The 20,337-nt window shown below is 39.6% G+C and overlaps 1 protein-coding gene across 1 annotated transcript in view; it reads left to right on the top strand.

Moving 5' to 3' along the window:
• The window catches only part of CNTN5 (contactin 5), a 407,321-nt gene that overhangs the window by 222,890 nt on the left and 164,094 nt on the right, over positions 1 to 20,337 (top strand). The window contains exon 11 of the mRNA XM_065397605.1: positions 2,640 to 2,790. Coding sequence (XP_065253677.1) covers positions 2,640 to 2,790 — 151 coding nt within the window. The remainder of the gene's footprint in view (positions 1 to 2,639; positions 2,791 to 20,337) is intronic.

The raw sequence follows: 20,337 nt of genomic DNA, 5'->3' as shown, positions 1-20,337 counted from the left end.
TGTCATGATAAAGAAAGAGATCCTACATCTCCAACCTTAGCAGAATTGGATAAAAGCTGTATAATTAATTTGGCTGGGTTCCTCTTTTCCTCTTTCTTTTATTCATGTGTGAGTGTGTCCTTGGTTGCCTAGGGGTTCACAAGTACTTTTGCTACCAGAATGATATCTTTTTGAAACTCCTCCTTCAGTTATTCTTAGTGATTTCTTCTCACCTAACACCAAATTTTATGTATGGGACAATGTGCAGTGGGGAAATACTAACTGTATGTTCAAATGCCTAACCAAATCCCCCGACACACACATACATTTTCACCCCCTCTAATCTGTGAAAACAAGCCCAAGAACAAAAACGCTTTTACATCAAGAATTGAAAAAAACTGAAGTTACTAAAAAAAAAAAATCACATATCCCATGGACAAAACTAAAATTAAAATCTGTTTATCTTTCATTGCATCTCATTGTTTGAGAATAAAACCCCCATTCAGGAAGGTACTGAATCATGCGCTTTATTTTAAGCATATCAGTATTGCCACTGAAATCACCAAGACTATTCTCATGCTTAAAGTTAGGCATATGCTTATGTGTCTCCCAGAATCAAGGCCTTATACCTTATCTGGTCTTCGTTGGGAAATGTTGGTTGGTGATATTTCATATTTACAAAATTTAGAAAGGACAAAAAAACCCAAGAAACTCCAATGTGAGCCTTGGCAAATCTGTCTGTCCTATGCTTATGGCACTGGTTAAAGCACAGTAGCATAATGGACTCAATGATAATAGTGATGGGAGAATTTCAAAGGGTTCAGTTTAAATAAGCACAGAAAGTTCCCTTGTTTCCTGATCCCATAAAAAAAAATGTGAGGACACATGAGTCCACCTATGCAGTGCCTATTTTCAGTGTCTGGGGGCCATTGGCCTTCTCTGCATTACCCAAACCTTGTGAATCAGAAAAACTGGGCTGGAAAGTTGAGAGATTGTTCTTGTAAACTCTTGCTCATGTAAGTAGACCCACAGGAAACAGTGGAATAGGATTGTTCATGTGAATTTTAGGATTGGGCACCTCATAAGAATAGGCTGACGCAAGCTGTTCACACTATTTCTGACTCCAGATGGGTCATAAATGCTCTCTCGAGCTAATCCAACGATTCTGCTTCAAGGCCCTATTGCTATCAGAGAGTACAGAACTATGTGATGGAAAATAACTTAGAAAAAGAGTTTGGTATGGGGTCAGTCCCAGTTTGAAGTAAATATTTGAGTGGAGTGAGGAATTGTGCAGGATTCTGAGACACCTTTGATTACCGAGGGCAGATACCTAACTGCTGACCCAAGGTCATATTTTCACAGCTAGTTCCTCAAATGTTTCTTCATACCCACAAATTCCATTCCATAGCCAGGGGCCCTCTTCTCAGAATGCCCTGCCCCAAGAGTTTTAGTTGAGGTTCAGTCAGCTGCAGGGTTCCTGTTCATTGCAATGTTCCCTTGCTATGGCATTTTCAGTGTGCATTTTCATTGTTTAACATGTACTCTAATATATCTCTGTGTTTGTTGTTATACAGTGAATGCAACATGTCCAGTATAATCCTGCTGTAGTAACCTTAAACTTTTCACATCATGACTTTCTGTGCTGCCATAATAATGAATTAACATAGTAGTTGCATTTCCTTTCTGGATTTTTTTATAAAGCAAACAAAACAAATTGAATTGTCCATTTTTAATAATGTTATCATTAAAATTGTCCAAAATAAGGTTTTGAAACTCATACATTGTTGAGAAATGGGGGGGAGGGGTAAGGAGGGGAAGACACATGAGCTATCACTTTTGCTGCTGAGTGAATTTTTTGCAAGGCTAGATTAACAGGTACACAGACCCATGGAATTACCAAGTGATGGCTGAACCTTCACATTGTAAAATTACCATAAATTAGAGTCAAACTGTAATACCCTTACTTGCATTGTTTAGTACCTTACTCTTCAGATAGACCCATTTATGTGTTGAGTAGTACCTTACTCCTTGAACAGGAGTAAGGTACTACTCAACACATAAAAAGGGCACTCAATCGGGCTATTAGTTTTTAAAATATCTCTGAATTTGAAAAAAAAAATTGTAGCCAAAATTGTAAACATATTAAAAATAAATTATTTTTAAACAATGAAATCCTTCCAGAAAACTAGAAACATATTCTCAATTTTACACAGCTGGCTTTCAAGAAGAAAAAAAGGCAAAACAAATAAAAAACCCATCAACAAACTCTTTGTAACAGCTAACAGTATTTAACAGCTTTGGGTGGATTTGTGGAATTTAAAATATACTAATATTTTGAGCTAATGACTGTAAGAAAGGTATTTAATTTTATTGTTGATTTCTCCAGACTTTCTCTAAAGCTGCTAGATTTCACAAGTAATCTAATTTTAGTACGTTGATATGAACGACTTCTTTTTAACTGATAGGTTGATTAAATTCTAGTCTTGCCATTGGAATTGGATGCTGGTTTAATGGCATTTTTTGTATACATGCCATATGATCTGTATTATAATAGATTCCTAACAAAAAAGTGAAAATGGATGATGAACCATCTGTTAGAATTCATTGAAATGGAAGGCTCTGATTGTTCTCTATAGAACTAACATATTTCTTTTTAACAGCCTCAGCTCCCACTTTTGCACTAAATCAGATGAAGAAAACTATAATTATTACCAGAGGCCAAGAAGTTGTTATTGAGTGCAAACCACAAGCCTCTCCAAAACCAACCATCACTTGGAAGAAAGGAGACAAAGCAGTAAGAGAGAATAAGAGGTCAGAAGTCTCTTCAGTAAACTAAGTATTAATGCAGTTACATTTATTACTGTGGTTTCATATGGAAAGTACAGCAAGTGACAAGAGGCACACACATGCTATGTATGTACAAGAGTGCATGTATAGTAGTTACTAGACAAGCTGATTAGTTTGACAGTAGTGAAATTATCTTCCCTATAGTGGATGGACATTGTTATTAACTTTGGGATCAACGCTCTGGTGGTTTAAACAATGATGCAGAAAAGGCTAAAAATGGTTTCCTTTTTTGTTTATTCCTTGTTCTTCATTTTAGACATGCTGCATTTATGATGCTACACATCTTGTGGTTCAGGAGATGAAAAGTTTGTAGGCTGTCATTGCTGTAGTGATGACATGAGAACATCACATTGGTTTAAGATAGTTTTACAAGGGACCCAAGCTAAGCTTGACAGCTTGTTGTCTATGGGGTCCTGTCCAAGGGTGCTTTGAAAAACATTGCACAGAACAACAATACAGTTATACAACAAGATTAAAGTGCATAGTAAATCATTTTGGTACTTAATGGCACATCTGTTTAACAGGCTCTCTTTGATTAAGTAAATTCTGTCCAGCTCTGTACTTTAAACACAGTTAAAGTAGCTGCAGGTCAGATGCCAGCTGCAATTGCATTACACAAGAAAATACTACTAAACATTAGAGCAGTTTTGCCAGCCTGGACATGGACTTTAAGAATACACTGTATCTTCGTATCTTCTTTCTTGTAACGTTACATGGATGGACCACTTAAACTGACTTGTATGGCATTACTCTGAAGGATAAAAGCAAGGTCTTTTTGTGCATTTATATAATACTGATGAAAGTCATACAGTGCATCTATTTTGGTCAGCTGTGAAAGTTGAATGTTATCTTGTTTGATCTTTACAAATGGCAATTTAGTTTCATGTTGTTTGTTTTGTTCTGAAAAAGAAAAAGGACAATATTTCATATGATTTTGATTCCTTTTGGAAAGATAAGGCAATGTATGACATCAACTATTTTACCCATTAGTTTATAGATGTGGTTTTGTAATGGTATATTTTGATAATGTGGGTGTGTAGATATAGGTAAGTTATAAGGTTGATATTAACCATATCAAGCACTACTGATAATGATAGCTGTCTGCCATTCTTTGATGAACTTCTGTGGTGATCAAAATGAAAGAGACTTTTGTTTTGCCTGGATTTGTAAAAGCTGACTATTTACTGTAATTAAGCTTCTGTGTTTATTCAGACCATTTTAATCTAACACTTCTTTGTGTCCTGCCAGCTGATGTCTGCTGGTGACAAGATACAGTCCAGAGCTAACAGAAATGCCTTTGATTAAACTCAGTTTCATTATTTTTTTAATAATAGCACAAAACCAAGATGTAGACTATAGGATGTATACAGAGGTATATAGTTAATTATTTGAAATTCCTAAACACAATGGCTGATCTGATCCCTTTGTCCCTGCAATATAGTAATGACTTTGATGGTATATTTGATATTAAACAAATAGGGCCAAATTCTGCCCTCTGTTGATTTAGTAGAGTTATTTCTGATTTACATTGGTGCAACAGCATGCAGAAGTGGGCCAATGCTATCATAAACATAGTGAATTCAGTTACAAGAAATCAAGAAGTATGTTAACAATAAGCTAGATGAAGTGTACTCAAAATAATAAAAACAAAAACAACAACGTATAAGTAAGGCTAGTTTCAGGAAAATAAAATGTGTACTTGTTGGCATACTTGGTATCGGTCTGCCTATAAGTGATGGGTGAACTGAAGAAGGTTCTGAGGGTTAGTATGGACACTTATCTGATACTTTTTTATACATAGCCTAACTCTGGTCTAAAAATCTCATGAGAACGGGATTTCAGGTTAGATTTCTGATGCATGCTGGTTCTCGCTGGATTGGAAATATCATAGTGAAAATAGCCTTTTTCATCTTATTTATGCTTCTTAGTTTTGACCATGAGTAGAAGGGGACATGAAGAGGCATTCAAGATAAAAAGAGCTGACTGAACTTTTCAAGTGTTAAAAAGGTTTGGTTTGTGTTCTATTTAGCTTTCAGTCAAACGTACAGAATAGTTCTTATGTTAGTCAGCGTGCACCTATCTCTACTGTTTATACCTAGGGACAAAATCAGTTACAGAGGATCTCATTTCTGACCTTCTGTACAGAATTCCTAAAACAATAATAATAGAGTCTCTTTGAAGTGGAGAGGAGTAAGGCCATCAAATGAAGGACTGATGTGTTGGGAAATATGTTAATTTTGTGGGGAAGGAGCCTGTTTTCCCCATGCTATGGAGGACTCTTTTGGAGGACTTGTACAAGTTACGTTTATATTAAAAAAAAAAAGAGAGAGAGAGAGAGAGGAAGGAAAAAATACTCTTGTTTTGGTGAATATGTTCAATTATTCTTTCAGTTAACTCCTTTATATAAAGTGATTAACCACCTGAGACCCAGCTTGTAAACCCCTTACTTCCCCTGGTGGGTAGATACTAAGATGAATAATCCTTTTGATATCACCTAGAAGAGCTTTGAATATCCTTGAGCTGATTTGGGTTTCCCTCAATAAAGTCTTAACCCATTCAAAATAAAAATTAATTAATGAAAGTATTTTGGATGGAATTTGGCCAGAACACAAAAGTTAATGTTTTTGTTGTTTCTAGTTTTAAATATTTGGGAGGTGCTTAAATGCTATGGTAATCAGTGTCATGTAAGCACTAACAGGAGTATCCACCATAAATGTTTCCATTAATTGTCTGAGAATAGTTTAAAATAGTGTTAAAAGCCCTTACTCATCACATTCTATTTGACTCCTTCGCTTTGTTTGATGGAAAATGATAGGATTGGCACTATATGCTGTCCTTCATTATTTGTGCTCCAGCTATTAATCTGCATTTGACTTTTTAAGTTCATAATAACTTTGTAAACATTTCTAGAAAAAGGAATGGACTCTGGACCAAGGAGGCAGTGTTTTGATCCAGGGGAGGCTTAAAAAAGAAGTTTTGTGTTTGCGTTTGAGACAAATCAAAGCTGGGACTTGATTCAAGTTCTGAAACAGAAGTTCTGGTCTCTCGTGACCTCTTCTTGCAAGGTTTTGGCTCCCCAGTGCAGAAGTCATGCAAGATCAGCTATCCTCATGGGATTTCAGACCTCAGCCAGATGCAGAAAACAAGGCCCTTCTCATTTGTAATCAAACGCACACTCAAACTCTAGTATCAGATTCTGGTCTAGACCCTGCTGAAATTCAGGGGAGTGGGATGACTGTTCAGATTTGACGATCCAGTTTGGAGCCCATTTCTAGTGAAAACTAGCTTGGTTCTAGTTTGTAAAGCTACAGAAGCAGAAAAACAGATGTTTTGATCAAACTTTTCAAGCATACAATAAACCTTGAAAAATACAATATAATTGACTGGAATCTGCTGTCAGTTACACTGATATAAATCTCGAGTAACTCCATTGAAGTCAGAGATCAGACTCTGGGCAAATGTTATTTATAAATGCTTTAAAATACCTTTTGTGCAGGCTTTTGTAAACCAATGAAGTTTTATAATGATTTACTACTTCAGAAATTTTAGTAAGCCATTTCTCTGTGTACTATAATCTCTCTTTCATCACTTTTTTAAGGTCACCTACCTTTCTCCTCTAGATTTATTCTTGCGGCAGTGACTATAGCTGATGTTTAAACTGATATGCTTGGGGAATCATAGGTGTTAAAAAGCTTCATAAGACTTTGTTCATCTGTTTTTGTTCTCTCTCTCTTTTGCATCCAAAGTATTCTTCTCATTTTAAATTCATATTGGGTTTTCACTCTAGCTCATTATTTTCATTAGATGGCCATTAATTATAGTTAAAATAAAATCATCCAAAAGCACTCTAACAGTGCGAAAAATGCTATTAAGACTCTATTATTACTTCCTCATTCAGCTCCCTTTATTTACAGAAGACTGGGGGTGGGGGGAGGGAGCAATTTTTGTTCAACAAACAGCTAACTTGAGGAAGACAGTGTTTTTACAGGTGAAATTTGTATTGTTTTATTTTTGTCTGAGTTTCCTTTCCTTTTGAGTCTAAGTTATAATGGAGACTTCACCAATGTCCTTTGTATAGATGGATTTGCTTTTGGGCAATTTTATTTTTCTGATAGTTTTGAGGAATCACTCCATTTCTATTTGTCACCATCAAAACATTGCCCTTAGGATGAAGGTCCAGTGGATTTGTGAAAGAAACCCAAGAGTCACAGTAAATCACTATCAGCACCACAACTCTTGCATGTTTCCTCTAACCCCTGCTATCTGAGGTCACTGTTTTACTGGCTATATTCACCTGCCCCAGATCCAATGCTGATTTCTGCCCATTGTAAATATCTAAGGATCTGCACATATTAATTAAACATTCCTTTGAGGTAGATAGATATCTAGCAATCACTTCACCCACCACTGCAATGCAGCCACTTTTCACGTGGAACACAACAATTGTTTACCTTCCTGCCAGGGCCATACAAAACAGTTTTAGACAGGAAGTGAAGAATACCTTATTCCGTTAAAGCTGTGGGGGGAATTTTGGATAGTTAGAATGTAATTACCTAGGATGCAATTTGGCCAGAACACAAAAGTTAACACCTATCCCTAAACTGAGTGCCATGACACCATTAATAACTGCAAATGACTGGGATCTTTGTTTTACATTTCATCTGAATGATGACACCTCCAGCTGTACTCCCAACACCACAGAAGAGCCTTTGACTCATAACGAAAAGGACTTCATATTGAATCAACATCTGTACTTCCTGCATCATTGAAATATTCACTGGAGGGCTTCCATTCTGGTCTTGACTAAACCTGTTTAGTTATTGAGATCTGTAAACTGCTGTTACCAGTTACCAGTTCAAAATCTCTCCACCAATTACTGGAGAGTGACAAAGTTGCTGCTGGAATACAAGTTTCCAAGTTTATTATAGGCAAGGCTGGTTGTATTGCCTATCATTAAAGTTGCCCAACACTTTCCATTATAAGAACCTGTTTCTAATTGCTTATAATAACTTTACCAAAGTTTAATTGTTTGAGTTGAAAGTGTCCATATTGGGTGTCTGCCTTGGGCTAAATATATATATATATATATATATATATATATATATATATATATATATATATATATATATATATATATATATATTTAAATCAGCCAAAAGAGTTCAGTTATCATTAAGGCAGTTGAATGCTGCCCTGGAGAAATGGATTCCACCTCTGTCTCTTATGTGATTCTAGACAAGTCATTTAACCCAAACTGTGCAGAGCTGGTCACTCATGTGTTCCTCATTTTCTGAGTGCCTGTCTTGAGTTCCTGGGGTCTGGTTTGCAGAAGTGCTCACAGCTGTACCTGAACTCAATGGGAGCTGTACTTTGAACATATAAAGACTTATACCATTATACACGTCCTAAGCTTTTCAATGTAGGCACCCAACACCGATGGATAATTTTGACCTTAATCTTTCTGTGCCTCAATTCCCCATTTGTAAAATAGGGATAATACTGCATCCTCATGTCATTGGGATGTTAAGAAAATAAACTGATTAATATTTGAGAAAAATTCAGATAGTGTGAGTATGTGTATGTATATCTTGTATGGTGAAATTGGTTACTACATAACTTCAGGATTGCTACAATGTTGTAGTGAGATATAAGAATGAGATTATTTTAGCATACTTTTCAACTACTTTTGTCATAAACTCAGTTTGATATTAAAACCATTGAACCAGAGATCTTGTATGCCCTGATTTTAGTCAGTCTTTCTTTGTTGTTCAATTAGTTGAAGAACGGAGAGCACTTAAATCTAAAAATAGGATAACTGAAACCGTCAGGAATGGACAGGCTTTTATACTCTTTTGGTCTCTCAGTGTAATTCATTTTCAAGTTTGACAGGTTCTTATTACAGCATTGCACTTCACTGCTATATTTAAGGATCTATGAATGGTTCCATTTTGAGTTTCTATTTTAAAAGGATTTATAGGTTTAAAAAAGGGGGGCAGGGGACTAAAAGTGGGCAAGAAGGATCTGAGTCAGTAGGTGAAGTTTTACCCCAAAACAAACAAATATGTTTTGGTCATTTTATGTCACATTTGAAAATATATGTAGGCACCCTTTACTAGATGGGCCTCTGAACTTTATTGGGAGTGTTCCAGGAGAAAACCCTGTGTGCTGCAATCTAGCCTTAGAGACTACAACTCCCATGATGCCTTGGGGAAAGAAGGAGAGACTTCCTCCTGCAGGGAGAGCAGGCGGTGGGCTCCATTTTGGGGAAAGGAGTGAGATTGTTGGTGTGGAGCTCTGTCCATACCAGGAGCTGCTGCTGAGAGCCTGCAGGGGCTTTGATTGAGCAGGGAGCCTCAGAGGCTGTTGGTGGCTTCGCTGGAGTCAGAGCAGAGACTGATGCTGTGCCTAGAGCTGACTGAGGTGGGCCTGCAGTGAAGGAACTGGGAGTAACCCCCACTCTGGTTTGGGAAAGTACTTGCAAGGGAAGGGGCACAGCAGAGAGACTGAATCCAAGGAGAGGCAGAGTGATCTTCCCACTGAACCAGGACCCAGAGCTGCTGACATTTGGTGGAGCCAACTCTAGTCGTCAGCAGGGTTGTGCCGCTTGTTGCCTTGGCTGGACTGATGCACAGAACCAACAGAGCGCCGTCTCCAGCTGCAGATCTTCCAGCGCACCCACGCAAGCAAGTGCCTAGGACTCTGAAATCCAGAGGAGTGTACACCACGGGGTGGGGTAAATGGTGGCAGTGTAAATGCCAGTTAAATATTTCATTTATTATTATATATTATATTTGTTAATTGATTTTGTTCAACTGCCCCTGTGGATTTAAATTAGTTGTGACATTTAATCTTAGTCTGTTAGACCCTGTTTCTTAAATTGTTAAGTAAAGGAGTGTTAGCTCTAATTTAAGTATATTGGATGTATATTATTTATAATTGGTATTTGAGTTAGACCCATGCACAAGTTGTTATTATTATTATTATTATTATTATTATTACTATTTGAAGGGGTTTATTCCTGGAGGTTCCCAGGGCACGTCATTGAGTGTGTACAGGGGCCAGCCAGGTGGAGGCACCGCCAATTTTAACTTCCTTTAGGAATAAAGGGACTGCAGCAGAGGGGTGGATAGAAGATTCCCACTTATCCAACATCACCACTGGGATACTCAGGATTTCCTTTAATGTCAACAACATCAGGCACACAGGTGAGTGTTGCCTGCTCCCGAGTAACCCAGGGAAGAAAGGGGGGTTACCTATATTAACGTAGTTTTATATTGTAGTAGAACAGTAGTCTCTCTGTAGTTAAGGTTCCCACCCGCTTCAATTACAAAGCTATTTTAGTCCCTTGTAACTTTAGGATGGAATACTGGTTTAGGCTGAAAATTGTCATATTTACTGTGAAGGCAAAGGAATATGTTCCTGCAAAGGCTGTGGAAATTTCACCAAACTATTTTGGAGTTAAAAGCCATTAGCTTCGACATCACATTTTGACTTGTGTCTAGTGTTTCCTAAAATCCCTCTAGCTCACAACTGCTTGTTACCACCCATTCACATTTTCCATGTACATCACTTATGGTTCCTTGAAAAAGTGTGTGCCAAATATATTGGAAGAAAATAGGTTGTAAATAAGTAAAGTTATCAGCAAGTTTTGTTGTAGATAGTTTTGGGACCCAGTCCTGCTTCCATTGATTTTAGTGCAGGTTATGGACCCAATCCTGCCCTCTGATATCAATGGGAGTTGTTTGCCATCAACTTCAGTGGAAGCATGATCAGATATTATTATGGGTGTCTTGTGAGAGCATGTTGCTTCTATTGAGTGGTTGCTGAGCATTTCTGAAAATCACTCTTTGGATATGGATTTAAGCTCTCTTTTTTTTTTAATCTTTGCCTGTTGGTAAAATTTTCAAAAGTGCCTAAGGGCTTTCCATGACATGTAGGCTCCTAAGTCACCTTTTAATATGAGACTGAGGCTCCTAACTCACTTAAGCCTTGCTACACTGAATGGAGCAATTCCTAAATATCTTTAAAAATCTGGGCCTAAGGCACTTAAGTCTCAAAAGTGTCTGAATGGTACTAGATGTTCCTAACTGTCTAAGTTGCTTTTGAAAATGAGACTTAGGCTCTTAAGTAACTCAGGCCTTTTTGAAAATTTTATCCAAGGTCTTCAATTAACTCCACGAAAGAAGGCCACTCAGAAGCTACAGCTAGGACAACATGAAGCTATCTGCCTTTTGAGAAAGCCAGACTGGAAAGAGCACATTGCAGGTGTACTCTAATGTCCACTGGCTGCCATCTGTCTTCTGTGCTGTTGTTCAAGGGGCTGGTTATTATCTACAAAGACCTAAATGAACAACATGCCAGATTCTTAGAGGCCTTCCTTCCCACATAGCCCATAACTCTTTGTCCCAGGGGCGTACCTCGCAAGGACTGGGGGCAAGGATTTTTCAGTTGTGGACCTTTGCCTTTAGAATTTGCTCCCAGCAGAAATACATCTGAGCCTGATCAAGTCGAGTTCATCTTTTGTTCAGGTTTTCTACTAACAGCAGGCCTTTTTAGTCCTCAGACATTCAACAAGGCTGGTAATTCCAGATCTTTTGTCCTTACCGGGTAGTTGGTTCACTGCTGCAAGGTTATTCAGAGCATATGCATCCTATCTTCAGGAAAATGTGCTTTGATTCTGAAATAAATAAAGTGTGCCCAAATATGTATGTTTATGGATGTGCATGCAGACAATGTATTCATTGCTTTATTCTTTCTAAAAAAAAAAAAAAATTCCATTTAGCCCTGTGTTGGGTTGATGACTTCAAGGAATGTCCTACAGCAGGGGTCAGCAACCTTTGGCATGCGGCCCATCAGGGAAATCCGCTAGTGGGCCGGGACGGTTTGTTTACCTGCAGGTAAACAAACCGTCTTGGCCCACCAGCGGATTTTCCTGACGGGCCGCGTGCTAAAGGTTGCCGATCCATGTCCTACAGTAAACTCTTAAGCCTTCTTCTGGTCAGTGCATGGCCTAACTTTTCCATTGGGTAGATGATTCATGTTTTGTTTCCTGTCTCAACTTTTTTTCTTAATTATTGGATAACAAACAAAAACAATCCTACAGCTCCCTGGAGAATATAAAGCTGAGAAGCTCAATAATTCTAAGCTGCAAATTATCTCAAGGTACTTGCTCTGTTGTGCTATGTACACCTCCACTTTCAGCATTCTCATCTCAAGCTAATTACCAGTTGAGCTAACAGTTGATAAATATTTATTCTAACTGGGTTCATTTACTGCAGTTACTATAAATGGTTACCCAAGTTCCTGTATGTGCACCACATAGGCAGAACCTGAGCAAGTCATTAGTTGCTTAAAGGCTTTTTTTTTTTTGCTTAAGGCCCCCTAGACTATGACTTTCAGCTTAATTTGTCCTTAATAGAAACTACATCTTAAATTCTTGGGAATTTAAGCATCTAAGTACATGCTATCAACTGATTTCCCCCCCATCCCCAAATGGCACTTTAATGATCATGAAGTAGTGAAGAGAGAAGATTCTGAGGACATTTAGAAAGAGGCACTTCATGACAGAAATTCTTATCTTCCTTGGAGAGTTATGCAATCACTTCTTTTCACTTTTTGCATAAATCATGGTCTAATTTAGCTGTGGATTGCTCATAATGGGAATTAGAGATCCAGTTATAAATTAGAGAAGGGACACAATGATAACCTTGACTATCTGATAAAAACAAATAGCAAGAACATCTCCTAGCAAAAAAGGATCTTTGTTCAACAGCAACACTGTTGTGTTAATTGGTCAAATTAAACCGGTTAAAAATGTAGATCATGTGATGTTTTTGTCTGTGCTCTTAAACAACTCTTATTCTGATGTGAAAATCTCAATTCTCTGACTTCACTAGGGAGAATGAACACAGTAAAAATGTGGCTACAATGTATGTAGTATATGTAGTATAATACCCATACATTGAAGTCACCCCCTCATTCAAGCCATTTACCACCATTGCAATAGTTAGTTCCAGAATATATATTGCCAGACAGACATAAAATAAAGTTAGAGGTAAAGAAAAGGAGGCAGAAACAATTAATTGAACTCCATCTTTATGTGGCTGGCAGTTGAGTTCCTTTATTTCTCATATCTCTCTCCTCCTCTTGGACTTACTTCTAGACAGGCTCTCTCTGGTATTGACGGGACTAGCTTTATTCAGTTAGCTCTTCATATCCTCTGACACTTGTGACTTATTCAGAAACAATGCCAGACCACTGTAAAGTTCTTCATTCATAAACGGTGCCAGAGTAGAGTCATTTGTTTAAATCCAGGATACAGAGGCAGAGCAATCTAATAGATAAAGCACTGGACCAAGACCCAGCAGTTTTGAACTCTGTTTCCAGCTCTGACACTGACCTGTTGTGTGATGTTGGCCAAGTTACTTACCTCTCTGTGCTTCTGTTTCTCTGCCCAACTTCTCTTGTCTATTTAGATTATAAGCTCTTTAGGGTAGGGAGTGTCTTGCTATCTTTTAAATTAATGGAGATATCCTATCTGCTAGAACTGGAAGGGACCTTGAAAGGTCATCGAGTCCAGCCCCCTGCCTTCACTAGCAGGACCAAGTACTGATTTTTGCCCCAGATCTCTAAGTGGCCACCTCAAGGATTGAACTCACAACCCTGGGTTTAGCAGGCCAATGCTCAAACCACTGAGCTATCCCTCCCCCCAAATGGAAAATATCTGTTTCCATGATGCCTAGTACAAGAGGGCCGTGGTCTCATTTGGAGCTTATTGGCAAAACATTAATACAAATAATAATAATACACGCACACACAGAGTGAGGTGTTTCAGTGGTGCAAAAAATTATTTTGTTTCATTTCTTAATTAAGAAGCAAAGAAGATAATTAGAAAAAGAAAAAAAAAAGTGTCCCAGAGAAAGGAAAGATAGTCAAGAAACAAACTAAGATTAGGGGAGGGGAGTCCTGTGGGTCTCTGAGAGAGCGTATAGGTTTCAGGACTATCCATCTGTTTATGGCATGGTACAAAGTTTAAGATATATTTCAAACTTTGCTTGCCATCTCTTCATGCTCTAGCACTCACTGTCCAGTGTCAAATTGGAGACTATGACACAAAGGCTTGCACACAATGGGAGTTTAATACATGGGCCAGCAAAATTCATTCTGCACCAAGGAAGCACTTTCCTGAGGCAATTCTTTCTGATTTGACATAAATGTGACATGGCTGGCATGTCCCTTTCAGCACAGCAACACCTACAGCACCAGGAATTACTGACCTTTATTGTAGATGTGAGGCTATTTCTAGATTCAGAGTCACTGAACCTTTGGGTTAAGATTTGGACTAAAGATGTTATTAATTTGGCACCCTCTACTGCTATACACTCAGTCATTCTCTTGCCTACCCAACTTAACCTTCTGAATACTGAATTTTGCTAAATGAGTTTTGAGGTCTTGGTCCAATTTCTAGTGGACAAGTTTGATATTGCACAAACCACAATTATATTTGCCATTAATTTGATACCCCATTGACATTCTCAGCTGCCTGGTCTTCTAACTATTGAATGGGAATGGAGACTGCACATCTCTCTCACCCCTAGAGGATGATAAACTACAGGTCAGGATGGAGGCACATTAAACTATCTGTTTGTATTGTGGACTGAGAATATCAGTCTCTTTGGATGTCTATCCCAAAGCTTTCACAAGCATAAATGCACTTAACTTTTAAAGGGATGCAGTCAATTTAAACATCACATATCTACCTGAAGGGTTTGTACCTACTTTTATTATAAGCAGAACCTAAGATTATTGTAGCTGGAAGAGGCTAGGATTTTTTTAACTTTTAGTTTATTTTATGCATTTGATAGCACTTCCTACATCATCAGTTTCACATATCTATTGATTGTCAGTTGTATTGCTGGTGTCAGGCACTATCATGATGACATCAGTCTTATACCCTGCTCTGGTCAGTATAAATGTCTATGCAAGTTGCATGCACTGTGGGTGAGATGCTTGCTCCATTGAAGTCACAGGGAAAACTCCCATTAACTTCAATGGTCCAGGATTTTACGCTGTTATCTAAGACCCCTTGTATTTGTCATTAGAGAGCTCTTTTGCTTCTGCTCATAAAACAAATGAGAGACAATTATATAAATGCTAGAGAGAAAGGAATCCTAATTTTTTAAAGAGTGTATGCAACTGCCTTCCATCGTAGTCAAGTTAAAAATTGAATGAGGCTTTTTTTAAAATATACCAGCAGTAAAAGGAGAGAACTCACTTATTAAAAACAAACAAACAATTCAGTCAGCTGTCAGCACAGTATTTGCAAAGATATTCAATGAACATTCGTTTATATTTTCCACTCTGCCCTCACAGATGCCACTCTCTACATTCTTTTTTATTATTTCTTGTCCAGTATTTCTAAGTCCTCACAATGTATTATCAAGCAACAGAGGGTCCTGTGGCACCTTTAAGACTAACAGAAGTATTGGAGCATAAGCTTTCGTGAGTAAGAACCTCACTTCTTCAGATGCAAGTAATGGAAATCTCCAGAGGCAGGTATAAATCAGTAGGGAGATAACGAGGTTAGTTCAATCAGGGAGGGTGAGGTGCTCTGCTAGCAGTTGAGGTGTGAACACCAAGGGAGGAGAAACTGCTTCTGTAGTTGGATAGCCATTCACAGTCTTTGTTTAATCCTGATCTGATGGTGTCAAATTTGCAAATGAACTGGAGCTCAGCAGTTTCTCTTTGGAGTCTGGTCCTGAAGTTTTTTTGCTGTAAGATGGCTACCTTTACATCTGCTATTGTGTGGCCAGGGAGGTTGAAGTGTTCTCCTACAGGTTTTGTATATTGCCATTCCTGATATCTGACTTGTGTCCATTTATCCTCTTGCGTAGTGAGAGGATAAATGGACACAAGTCAGATATCAGGAATGGCAATATACAAAACCTGTAGGAGAACACTTCAACCTCCCTGGCCACACAATAGCAGATGTAAAGGTAGCCATCTTACAGCAAAAAAACTTCAGGACCAGACTCCAAAGAGAAACTGCTGAGCTCCAGTTCATTTGCAAATTTGACACCATCAGATCAGGATTAAACAAATGTAAGGGGACTGTTGCCCCCTTACTAACATTCAGTGGGGGTGTTTTGATTGGCTTGCTCCCAGTACTAAAAGGGGAAGGGTCGATGGCAAATCAGGAGCCTGAGACTGACAGTCCCCAGGAACAATGGGGAGAGGCCAATGCTCCAGATCAGCCTGATTGACAGGGCGGGCAGGCTAATCAGAGGGTCAGGAGGCGAGGGAGGTTCCCGTCCTCCGTGTGAGCTGGAATTGCCTGGGTCAGACTGAGTGGGGCTGAGCTAAGGAGAAAGCAGGGGCCCAAGCTGAGCTGGAGAGCAGAACCGTGCCAGATCCAGAGGGGCCAGAGGCGCAGCCACAGAGCCAGAGACAAAGCCCAGGGAGAGTAGATCCTGAGCTGGGAGCAGAGCTGCAGCCCCAAAGCCAGAGCACAGCCAGGACAGAGAGGGGCCTGAGCTAAGTTGCTGGGAGCAGAGCTGCAGCCCCAAAGCCAGAGCACAGCCAGGAGAGAGCAGGGGCCTGAGCTAAGTTGCTGGGAGCAGAGCTGCAGCCCCAAAGCCAGAGCACAGCCAGGAGAGAGCAGGGGCCTGAGCTAAGTTGCTGGGAGCAGAGCTGCAGCCCCAAAGCAGAGTTACAGAAGCAGCCTGCAGAGCAGACCTGCCCTGGGAGGAGAGCTGCAGCAACCAGAGCCAGAGGGGCCAGAGAAGCAGCCCAGGGAGCTGGAGGCAGAGCAGCAGCAGCAGCCGTGCTGAGGCAGAGTGGAGCTGGAGCTGGGGCTGGAGCAGTCCGGAGCTGGGTGCGGTGAGCAGCTGGGGAGAATGAGGGGGACCCTGGCAGTGGGCCCAGCGCAGGGAGATACCTCAGCCAAGAGGCCTTGCAGGCCGGACTTGGAGGGGGATCGTAACCCTGACAGGGCGGGGGCGACGCTGGGAAGAAGGATCCTGCCACCTAGAGCCTGAGAGCGTGTGGCCACCACCAGAGCAAGTGTCCAACCCACAGCGTCTCTGCAGCACAGCCAGGGCCTGAGAAGGAGGCCCGGGACCTACAAGGAACAGACTGTGAACTGCCCTGACGTTCCAGAGACACTGCTTGTGATATTCCCTGCCTCAGAGCAGGGTGATGTGTTTCCTTTAACCTTTTCCATTTTTCCTTATTCTTTTTTAAAAGTAATTGTTAATTAAACAACTTGTATTTGCTTTAAATTGTATAAGATGATCAGTGGGTCAGGGAGGTGCCCAGTGCAAAGAGAGTACCCCGGAGTGGGGACACCCTAGCCCCTGTCCTAGGTGACCACAGCAGGGTTGGGGGTCAAGCCCCCCAGGAATCCTGGGCCCAGCCTTGTCGGGGTTTACGAGGACTCTGCCAGACAGGAGAGTGGAAGGGGAGTCCTCAAGGGCAGGGAGGCCTCTGGGTAAAGGAAGTGGGAGCGAGGACTCGGATCCTTTCGCTAGCCCACTTCACCGGGGTAGTGCAGAAGCCAGGAAAGTTCCCCACAATAGCGGGACCATTCCCCCGCTTACACAAAGACTGTGAATGGCTATCCAACTACAGAAGCAGTTTCTCCTCCCTTGGTGTTCACACCTCAACTGCTAGCAGAGCACCTCACCCTCCCTGATTGAACTAACCTCGTTATCTCCCTACTGATTTATACCTGCCTCTGGAGATTTCCATTACTTGCATCTGAAGAAGTGAGGTTCTTACCCACGAAAGCTTATGCTCCAATACTTCTGTTAGTCTTAAAGGTGCCACAGGACCCTCTATTGCTTTTTACAGATTCAGACTAACACGGCTACCCCTCTGATACTTGACACAATGTATTATCAGACACTAATGTGCTGTTTTCTCCCAGACTATTAATAAAGATGTTAAGTAAAACCAAACCCAGCATTAATACCTGCTGTTGCTCACTGGACACCTTACCCAACATGATAGATTGCCTTTTATTAGCTGTCCTTCAGCCCATTGTCTGTGTATATAAAGGTCAATAGGCTTTTTACAGAATACTCACTACATGAGTGACTCTTATCTCTTTGGTACATTTGGGCTGAAGCTAATCAACTTAAAGATGGGAAATGGGTGATTTGAAATATACTATAGTGCCATTATATTCACTGTGCTAACAGTTGTTTTAACATCCCTAAAGAATTAAAAATTTACAGATTCTAATTAAAAATTCAGGAAGCTCTCTGAGGAAAGTATATTATTTTCACGTATGCTGATTTAAGAACACCATGCATAAAATATTTTCATCACATTGTCTAATATTGTTGGAAAGTGAGGCTATTGTGTCAAACAAGGTGATGTAAGTCAGAACACATAGTAACAACAAAATGCACTTTCAAAGACTGTTAGGTATGTGGTGTAGCATCTGAAATCACTTTGATTTTTACAAAGCTCTCTGAATAATCCAAGCACAAAGGCTGTCCATGCTCTCCTTTTTCCTACTTTTGATGCAGCTGTCACCTTTTTCAGAGTATTCTTAGCCATCCCTTACTGCTTTCTCTGCAGGAACAATACTAATTCTTCAAGGGAATCTCTCTTTAGAGTTCTCTTTATATCACCCTTTACCCCCTTCTTTCTCCCCATTTGTTCCAACAGACATTTTTCTAATTCTTTTGTGATTTTCTCAAACCCTCTTTCTATCCCCTTCTGGAGTTATTCTTGACCACTTAACAACATTTGTAGTCGCTATACAATCCTGTGTGAGGTGCCTCTGGGTGTGGGCCCTGCTTCCTAAGAGGTCCACCAGCAAATTTATAAATTCATAGATTCCAAGAAGGAAGGGACCAGTGTGATCCTCTAGCCCAGGGGTAGGCAACCTATGGCATGCGTGCTGAAAGCGGCATGCGAGCTAATTTTCAGTGGCACTCACACTGCCTGGGTCCTGGCCACCGGTCGAGGGGGCTCTGCATTTTAATTTAATTTTAAATGAAGCTTCTTAAACATTTTAAAAACCTTATTTACTTTACACACAACAATAGTTTAGTTATATATTATAGACTTATAGAAAGAGACCTTCTAAAAATGTTAAAATGTATTACTGGCACGTGAAACCTTAAATTAGAGTGAATAAATAAAGACTCGGCACACCACTTCTGAAAGTTTGCCAACCCCCGCTCTAGTCTGACCTGCTGTATAGAACTTCCCCAAAATAATTCTTAGAGCATACTTTTTTAGAAAAAAAACATCCAAGCTTTATTTAAAAATTGACAGTGATTGAGAATTCCTCACCTTGGTAAATTGTTCCAATGGTTAATTACTCTCACTGTTAAAAATGTACACCTTATTTCCAGTCTGAATTTGACCAGTTTCAACTTTTAGCCATTGGATCCTGTTGTATCTTTCTCTGCTAGTTTGAAGAAGCCATTATTAAATATTTATCATGTAATTACTTATCAGCATTAATCAAGTTACCCCATAACCTTCTCTTTGTTAAGCTAAATAAATTGAGCTTCTTGACTCTATCACTATAAGGCATACTTTCTAATCCTTTAATCATTCTCGTGGCTCTTCTGTGAACACGCTCCAGTTTATTAACATCCTTCTTGAATTATGGACATAAGAACTGAACACACAATTTCAGCAGCAGTCGCACCAATGCCAAATACAAATAACCTTTCTGCTCCTACTTGAGATTCCTGTTTATGTATCCAAGGATTGTATTAGTCCATTTGGCCACAAAGTCGCACTGTGAGCACATGATCAGCTTCCCAGGATAGAGTCCCCCACTGTATAATATGACCTATGTTCTTTTGTTTCTAGATGTATACATTTAAAGTTAGTCATATTGAAATGCATGTGGTTTGCTTGCGCACAGCTTGCCAAGTGATCCAGATCACCCTGTATCAGTGACCTGTCCTTTGCATTAGTTACCACTCCCCCCAATTTTTGTGTCATCTGCAAACTTTTCAGTGATGATTTTATGTTTTCTACAATAACTAGAGCTAATTGTAAAATGGGTTTCTTCCCAAGGAAAATATGAATTTTTGTCAAAAAAAAACCATAAGTATTTAGCCCCAAATGAAAATGTGAGTTTTTTGGGGCTAAAAAGTCAAAAATTTCCATGGAAAACAGACACTTCCCACAAAATTTTAGGTTAGTCAAAAACTCAATTTTCCGTCAAAAACTCAATTTTCCATCAAAAACATTTTTGATGGAAAAATTTCAACCAGCCCTATAAATAATCGCTACCCTCACATTCCTTCTCAGATGTTGCCTCATTCCCTTACCCCCAGGCAAGAATGTCTCCTGCTTCCCTCCCTGAACTCAACTTCAAATTGCTCTCTTTCCCCTCGCTTTTCTTCAAGAAACCCTCTCTCAACACAGAACACACACAAATACACACACACACAACTTTTAAGCCTCCTTCATTAATTAGCCTTCTGATCTTCACAATCACCCTATCTCCCAGGTCTGTTTTCTTCTCTAACCTCC

Source organism: Emys orbicularis, chromosome 1 (genome assembly GCF_028017835.1).
Source record: "Emys orbicularis isolate rEmyOrb1 chromosome 1, rEmyOrb1.hap1, whole genome shotgun sequence".
NCBI lineage: Eukaryota > Metazoa > Chordata > Testudines > Emydidae > Emys > Emys orbicularis.
Note: the sequence above shows the minus strand (reverse complement) of the source record. Positions and strands in the feature narration are given on the sequence as shown.